The sequence below is a fragment of the Terrapene carolina genome, unplaced genomic scaffold (assembly GCF_002925995.2).
Source record: "Terrapene carolina triunguis isolate 2854851 unplaced genomic scaffold, T_m_triunguis-2.0 Scaffold194, whole genome shotgun sequence".
NCBI lineage: Eukaryota > Metazoa > Chordata > Testudines > Emydidae > Terrapene > Terrapene triunguis.
The window spans coordinates 3958433-3967089 of NW_020664545.1; the positions used below are offsets into that span (position 1 = coordinate 3958433).

Here is an 8657-nt window from a genome sequence, read left to right on the forward strand (position 1 = left end):
GGGGGGGGGGGGGGGGCAGCCAGAGGCTTTTTTGCCTGGGGCGGCAAAAAAGCCAGAGCCGGCCCTGGAAGTGACACCTTCTGCCCGGGAGACTGAACAAAGGAGAGGGGAGGGGGGAGAAAGCTGCTGGAGGAGTTTTTAGTTTCAGTTTGGGCTGGGTGGTGCAACGCAGGGTACCCCAAGCTGGGGTCTAAGCTCCCTGAACCCCCCAGAAGGACTTGATTGAGGGGTTCTGGCTGTACCTACACGCTCTGCTTGGGACTGTGTTCCTGTCATCTAATAAACCTTCTGTGTTACTGTCTGGCTGAGAGTCACGGTGAATCTCAGGAAGGGGGGTGCAGGGTCCTGACTCCCCCACCCCACCCCCCGCATACACATGCTCTCTCCAAGCAGAAGCATCAAGATCAGGTGTCCCGTGCTCCCTGTGTCCCCTCACACTCTGCTGGGAGCAGCAGGCCCTGGCGCCCCCTGCTGGAGACAGCGTCACCCTTCCCTACCGGCGCTGCCCTCGGGGCCCTTGCCCCCGTCTTTGCTCTGCATCTGCATCTGCAGCCAGTCCCAGCAGGTCTCCGAGTAGGAGCGGATCTGCTCCAGCACATGCAGCACCCGCATCTCCTTCTTGGCCTGGCCCTCGTCGGGCTGCGAGAAGATGATGTTGTGCAGGGCGGCGTTGGCCCGCATGCGGGAGTCCTTGCCGCTGCCGGGGCTCTGGGGGCCTCCCGGCTCCCTGTCCGTGTCGTGCAGGATCTGGATGAGGAGTGGGAGGCAGCCGGACTTGCGCATGGCCAGGCAGCTCTCCTGCGAGCTGGACATGGCCAGCAGGGTGCGGGACATGTCGTCCTTGTCCCGGGTGGCCAGCATGGACAGGAGCCAGAAGACCACTTCCACCTGCAGAGCACAAGCACCCAGTGGGTTACCCTGCACCCCACCCTGGCCAGACCCCCTTGCACAAATCCTGCTGCACTGGACCCTCTAGTGCAGAGGTCCCCAAACTGTGGGGAGCGGAGGAACGTTCGGGGGGGGGCACAGCAGGTGTCCAGGCCAGCCCCCACGGGGGGCAGGGAGGGAGTGCCACCCAGCTCCACTCCCAGCCCTGCCCCCTTACTCAACTCCAAGGAGGGAGGGTGTGGACGGGATAAGGGGGGCACAAGGTAAAAAGTTTGGGGACCACTGGGGTCTATTCAATGGTGGGCAAAGTGAAACAGACAAGAGACAGGTCAATTTCACTCAGCAGCTGCCAGCCACCTCTGACAAGCCTGGGGCAGGGGTTAATCCTTCAGGTGTGGGGAACTGGGGCACAGAGGGGAGGCTACCTGACTCGCCCAAGATCACACAGTGAATGTCCTTGAACCTTCTCAGCACCTTGGGCCTGATCCTCCTCTAACTCACCTCGGTGGAAATCACGAGCGACCCCACTAAAGTCAGTGGGTTTACACTGGTGTACAAGTGAAGCAGGAACAGAATCAGGCTCCCTGCTTGCTTGCGGATCTAAATCTCAAGCCCTTTCCTGGTGCAATTAAACCAAGAAGCAACATGAGACCCCCCCCCCCCTTCCGCCCCGAGCGGTGCTGGGGGAAACGTCGAATCAAATACCGGGGTCAGAGTGCACAATCTGAATAGACGTGTGTAGGAACTGGGTAGCATCCCTTGAAATAGATTGTGTGCCTGCTGCCGGCGCTCACTGTCTTCTGTGTTCCTGAAGCCACCAGACCCCCGGCAGAGCAGCAAGGTGTGAATGCAGCTAAGCCTGGCGAGTTGTACCTCGTCAGCACACGTAGTTATCTGGACCCTGCTGTGCCTATGGGGTTCCTTCATTTTACATTTCTGGTGTAAAGAGCCAAAGACGCAACAATGGACCAAGGGCAGGAGGGGAAACTGAGGCACGGCGCGGGGAAGTGACTCGCCCATGGTCACCCAGCAGGTGAGCAGCGGAGCTGGCAGCAGAAGATCTAGGCCCAATGCTCTGTCCGCTACGCAACACTGACTGGCGCCGTTCAGAGCTGGGGAAGGACTCGATTTGTTCATCTCCAGCGAGCGTCTGCGTTTCCTCCATCAAATGCCCGAGGGATGGGGATTCTCGTTACCTTATTGTTGCTCAGGTGGCTCCCTCCCTCCTCGGGATGCGTTGGGATGTCCAGGCTCCCGCCCCCTTCCATGCCAGACAGCTTCCCACACAGCTACAAGACCAGAGAGAGGGGATGTGTAAGAATCCGTGAGCTGTACAGAGCACATCCCAGCAGCTGCAGTGTTGGGCTGGCTGGCTCGGACTAGCCCCCTGCCCTGTGAGGACCCAGCCAGCTTAACTTCATGCAAGCAGCCTCCTCCGTTCATCCCGAGCCACTGGGAGGCCGGGCAGCAGCCGTGGTGTATGGATGGGTACAGGGGACTCCTTTCACAGAGGACTGGAAAATGCAGAGTGCTGTGATTTTATTCTCCTCTCCTGGTCTGCTTGTCCCGTCTCTCTGTCTGTCTCCTGCATCGGGCACACATAGAGCCCAGATCAGGGGTGAGTCTTGGTGCGATTTGCCCTCTCAGAGTGTAAATTACACCCCAGTTAATTCAACTCAGCGGGCCAGACTCAGAGGGAGCGTAAGGTGGATGACATAACCAGAGCCTGCCAGAGCTAACCACAGGAGTCTCTGCAGCGTCTGCAGCTGGGGCAGTGACAGACTCACATCCCCTGTGGATCGGACATGGAGGGGGACCTGCGACACACTGATCAGTGGGTTCCACACCTTAAAGGTCAGCATAGGGCGTGAGTGGGACTTGGACGCTGGAGGCATGTGTCACACCAGTTTTCATGCCCTTAGATACACACGAGACCCAGTTCTGCTCCGTGAGAGGCCGGCAGCAAAAAAACATTTCATCTGAAGATGCCAATTCCCTCCCCCCCCACCAAATACTACCCCATCGGCAGCTCGTTCCAGGCAAGCAAACTCTCTGGAAATTGCTAGGGGACCCTGGCTCTGTCCAGACCTGCTCTCAGATCCAAGTGTGCTCCAGAAAGACACCCAGCAAAGCGCCAGTCGCCTTCCAGGGGGCAGAGGGGCCCAGATAGGCCCCAATGCAGCAGAGGCTGGGAGGGGAGGAGGCATACATGGGACCCCTCGGCGTCACATAACTGGGCTCAGCAATGGAGAGAAGTTTGGGAGTAGGCTGTGCTCACTGGGACCTCGATTCAGCAAAGCACTTAAGCACTCACTTAAAATCCCATTGGCTTCCATGGGACTTGGGTGCTTTCCGAACCAGGGCCTGCAGCCCCTGTTCTAGCCCTGGGGCAGCACCCAGCAAGGGCAAAACTCCTCTTGACTTCAATGGGAGCAAGATTGCGCCCTCTACAAGCCCTGGAGAGAGACCCCCCAGCTCAGTCCCGAGCCGGCTCCTTTCGCCAGCGCTAAACGGAGGGATACTGAACTGGAGGTGTCAGTGAACGGGATGCTGGGTTGCAGGATTGCCATGTGACTGTGTAATATGCAACATGGATTTTCCTATGAGGCCAATGCAAGCTTCAGCATCTTCGCTGCACAGGGTTTTGCTAGGCCTTGCATGTAGGGTGGTCAGTTTTGGTTGGACGTATTCCTGGAGGTTTCATCACATGACATCTTAAACGAAAGATTATTCTTTAATTTCTGGAGACTCCTGGAAGGCCGGCAACCCTCCTTGCACAGTGGAGGAAATGACCTCTGGGTCCATGTAGAAGAGCCAATCCATCTCTCTACTACCATCCTTAGCGACGCATCTCCCACTCCGTCCTTGCTCCTCAATAATCCGCCCATATTAAATTATTGTAAACCCTTTCTCTCGAAGTACTTAGACAGCCCCAATCCCATAGTATCGGAGCACCTCAAAGCCACCCTGTGAGACGGGGCAGCAATACTGTCTCCATTGCACAGGTGGGAAACTGAGGCACAGAGAAGCTAAGTGTCTTGCCCAAGGTCACACGCACAGTTTGTGGCAGAGGAGGGAATTGACCCCAGCTTTCCTGAGTCGTAGGGCAAAGGGCCTAGGCACAGAACTATCCTTCCTTGCTACCGACCGGCCTTATTGCAGATGTATGTAAAAAAATATGTATTGCCCAGGGATTCAAGGCCTCAGGACCGAGCGCTATGGCTCATTTCTCTTTCCAGGACAAATCCCCTTTTTAGCCAACAGTGCGATAATTGTCTTACTGAATCTAAACCGCTCCATCTTCCCAGGGCTTAGCTCAAAGCCCCGCTGGCTCCGGCTTTGCATGGGGTTAGGGGAGAAATTCACAGCCAGTTCTGCTATCGATTTCTTGGTGCAGAGAAAGGCTCTGGGGCAAAATAATTTGTCTCTGTATTCACTTAATCTCTGTCCCAGAAGGCAGGAGAGAGAGCACCAGTGACTGTTGGGAGCCCAGAGTAGGAATCACGTGACCTCTGGCTTTTTAAACCCAGTTCAGATGTTAATGAAACCCTAAGGCGGAATTCTGATCCCACTGAAGTCAATGGCTAAACTCCTATTCATTTTAATAGGGCCAGGATTTCATATATGGCCTCTGGGTTTAAAAACTGTTCAGAGGCTAGTTAAACTCTGGGCACTTAACCCTTAGAAAAATGCTACAGTATTATGCAGTAATTATCCCAAACACTACAGCTTCCTGCCATATTACTGAACGATTCAGGAGTCTTATTGTAGAATGCCCTAGTATTTTTAATACCATTGTAGGTTTCTTATATTGTAGTATTTTTGTTTAAAAATACTAATCTTATTATAAAACTGTGCGGGGTGTTAAGTAATACTGCAATATCTTTAAAACAATATTGTAGTATTATTTCCTAGCACAACAGTATTTTTCTTTATAATCCTCTAGTATTTTTAATACAAAAGCAATAACTTTTATTGTAGAGCTGCAGGTATTTTTTCTTTAACAATTATATAGTATTTTTCTTATTACGTAATATATTTAATAAAACCATGGCATTTCCCCTTATAATGCTGAAGTATTTTTAAAGGGCTGTACTATTTAATAATACTGTAGTATTTTTTTTAAATGCTGCAGGTATTTTTCTTATAATTTAGCATTTTCTTATAATTTAGCATTTTTAATAAAAACTGTAATGTTTTTTCTTTTAATATGATAATTTTTAAATGTACAATATTATCAAAAATACTATGTAGTTGATTTTATTCATAAAATCATGGTATTTTCCTTATAACGCTGTAGCATTTTTAATTTAGCATTGTTTAGTATTTTGGGGGAAATAATGCTGTAGCATTTCAATATTGCTGTAGTATTTTAAAAACAACAGGGCAGTATTTTAATATTACTGAATCTTTTAAAATACGTGATAGTACTTTTACTATTACTGTAGTAGTTAAACATTATAATTTGAATATTAATGTAGGTTTTAAATAATACTCTCGTACTTTTATATTACTGGAGTATTTAGAGATTTCAAATAATGGTGTGGTAGTTTCGTACAGTTCCGGCAGGATATTCACCTTTGTTGTGGACTGTGTTAGATCTGTGGGGTCACTAACACACATCCAGCCTGGGCAGCAGTGGGATTAATTCAGGGGTCTTGGACACATCTGTCCCCCCTCCCCCCCCCAAACCCCACCCGCTCCTGACTCCCAGCATGGGGGTTGGCTCAGCTGCTCTGAGCTGATGACCCCGCGGCAGCTCTGCAGAATCCAACGCTGGGCCTGCCAGCATCTCCCCGCATGGCCTACTTCTCGTCGCCATGGCAACTGCCCATTTCATGGTGCCCGAGACACACAAAGGCCTGGCCCTCCCGCTCAGTGGGGCGGGGAGGCCTCGGAGACCTGCCTGCCTGTAGCGCAGAGATGGGCAAACTACGGCCCGCGGGCTACATCCGGGCCACACAGTCAGGGGCGGGGGTCCGGGGGCAGTCAGGGGACAGGGAACAGGGGGGCGTGGATGGGGCAGGAGTCCCGGGGGGGCCATCAGGGGGCGAGAAGCGGGGGGGGGTCAGATAGGGGGCAGGGGCCGGGCCACGCCTGGCTTTTTGGGGAGGCACAGCCTCCCCTAACCGGCCCTCCATACAATTTCGGAAAACCGATGTGGCCCTCAGGCCAAAAAGTTTGCCCACCCCTGCTCTAGCGCCATTCTCACCCCCATGCCAAGCAGCCTCCTCAGAAAGCCCACACGCCCCTCATCCACCCAAATGCAGCCAGCGCTGCCATGGCCCGCACGACTCTGCCATTGCCTGCCCAGCCAGGCTGTCCAGACACAGTGCCCAGGCCTGCGAGTGGGACGTGAATTGCTCCCAAGGGCGAGCACAGAAGAAATACACCCCAACATCCAGCTAGGATGGAATGAGGTCACCGGGCGCCAGCTGGGGCAGAGGGAAATGCCAGAGATGCTGCCCAGCCTGCCACGGCAAGGCCCTGCAGAGACCCCAGCCACTGGAGAGCAGAGGATGGGGGAGACAGTCAGGGCCACGGCCCTAGACCCTCCACCTGAGGATCTCCAAGCCCTTTGTAAATACCAGTGAGCAAAGCTTCACACCCCACCTCTGGGCCAGGGGGAGTAATGTATCATCCCGCCTGTTAGAGGGGGACACTGAGGCACAGAGAGGGGAACATGGATCAGGAGCGGGTGGCGAGCCCGGATTAGAACCCAGGTCTCCCCTAGATAGAGAGGGGTGTGTGTGTGTGTGTGAGAGAGAGAGAGAGAGAGAGAGATCTGGGCCTGGGGTATGTGTGCAGGGGAGGTCTCCCCCGCGTGGGTGCAATGAGGGGTGTGTGCAGGGGGGGAACGGGCACACCCGGGCCGGGGGGGGGGGGGGGGGAGTGCATACCTGTCTTTGTAAGCACCAGCCCCCATTGAGTGCATGTGCAATGGGGCAGGGCAGGGGAGTTTGTGGGTGACTACAAATGGCAGGTGCGAGTCCACATGTAAGTGTGCACGTGAGTCTGGAGCGCAGGTGTGAATGTGCGGGTGTGCACACCTGTGGGTGATGCTGTGCGTGCCGATGAATGAGCGACACTCGCGGTGTAGACGGCTGGATGTGTGCACATGTGGGGGTGACGCGGTGGGGTGGGGGTGCACAGTGGTGTTGCACACACAGGACAGGGACTCTGTTAGCACCACCGCTCCCTCCTGGGGGGGCTGCAGCCTGAGGCCCAGCGGACCCGACTCCTGCCCCATTACCTGCGGCTCCGACATCTGCACCTGGTCCTGAGCCTCCATCAGCTCCTTGTCGATCTGCTCCAGGCGGGATGCTCGGATCTGTGGGGATTTAACCACAGAGTCAGCAAGCGCCAGCCCCCCGCCTCCCGCAATGCCTTCCAGCCGTGTCCCGTGAGGGGATGGGGCCAGGCAGCACGGGGCCTAGAGAGAGGCAGACTCAGCCACCAGGTGGGGAAGGGGGGGGCATCCCTCTCCCAGATGAGCTACTGCCCCGTGCAAAAATAAACCACCCCGTAGTAGAACATGATCCTGATTCCTACCCAACCCCTATTGTCCCGCTTTGTGGGTAGGGGGTTGCACCCTCATCCCCCCGCTCACTACCCAGATTTCTGGAGTGACGGGGGAGAGCCTGACCTCCCCCAATGCCTCCCATTGTACATATTTTTTGGGGGGGGTTGTTGCTTCCCAATCCACTTCTCCCCCCCTACACACACACACACACACACACTGCCCCGCTTTGCGGGGAGGGCTTTTCAGTCTGATCCCTCCCATTACTTGGTTTTGCAAAGGGGGGGGCTGCATTACTGGGGGAAGAGGGGTGAGGCTGAAGGGGAATAACCCTGACCTGAGCCCTCTGCACCATCTCGTCGGTCGTCCCGAAGCGCTCCTCCATGAGCGAGCGGATGTGCTGGGCCTCGAACTCCAGCTGCTGCCGGATCAGATCCATCTGCATAGAGAACTGGGAGCCGGGAGGAGAGGCAGGGCATGAGGGGCGAGATCCCAGCAGTCTGGCTGGCCCCGCTCTACCCCAGCGCAGGGTATTCCCCCTGGGGCAAAGCGCATCCTACGGGGCAGGGGACTCGCTCAGGTCTTGGGCTGAGTCCTCAACACCCCATGAGCCCCTGGGACCTCCCAGCACCCAGGTCCACCTGGCAGAGGAGGTATCCCTGTCGGCTCAGGTCTCGGGCTGGGCCCTGGGACTCACCGTCTCCACGTGAGGTAGCTCGTCCAGGCGCGTGGAGAGGCTCTGCAGCTGCGTGTAGTACCAGAGCTTCTCCTTCTCCTCCTTCTCAATCTCGCTCAGCAGGAAACACCTGAAGAAGGGGAGGGGGTAGAGGGCGGGCAGTCACGGATCCCCCCACTCCATGGACCCCACCCCCAGAGCTGAGCTGATGCCAACCCAACCCCCCCAGCCAGAACCCTCGCGAGGAGGGGGAAGAGCGACAGGAAGAGGGACAAATCCTCTAGGGGCCTCTTCAACAGGCTCTCCCCACACCGAGCCCCGCTGAAGGGCTGGCTAATGGCCCCTGGGAGCATCCCGGGCCAGGGCACGCAGCAAGGTGACTGGGCAGAATGCTGGGCTGCACAGGATGCTGGGTAATGGGAGCAGCAAAGGGGCCCCTTAACCACCTGGCGAGCGAGGGCTCAGACACTGTGGTGATGGGGGAAGGATGGAGAGAGACAGACAGGCAGGCAGACACCAGGGTGCACAGGGGGACAGACAGACGGATGGGTGCACAGGGGGAGAGGCAGACAG

At 55.6% G+C, this 8657-nt stretch overlaps 1 protein-coding gene across 1 annotated transcript in view; it reads right to left on the reverse strand.

Annotated features, from left to right (window-relative positions):
• Nucleotides 1-882, reverse strand: part of APC2 (APC regulator of WNT signaling pathway 2) — an 11073-nt gene extending 10191 nt beyond the window's left edge. The window contains exon 1 of the mRNA XM_026654968.1: nucleotides 498-882. Within this exon, the coding sequence (XP_026510753.1) occupies nucleotides 498-861 (364 nt within the window). The 5' untranslated portion in view covers nucleotides 862-882. The remainder of the gene's footprint in view (nucleotides 1-497) is intronic.
• Nucleotides 883-8657: the final 7775 nt, after the last annotated feature.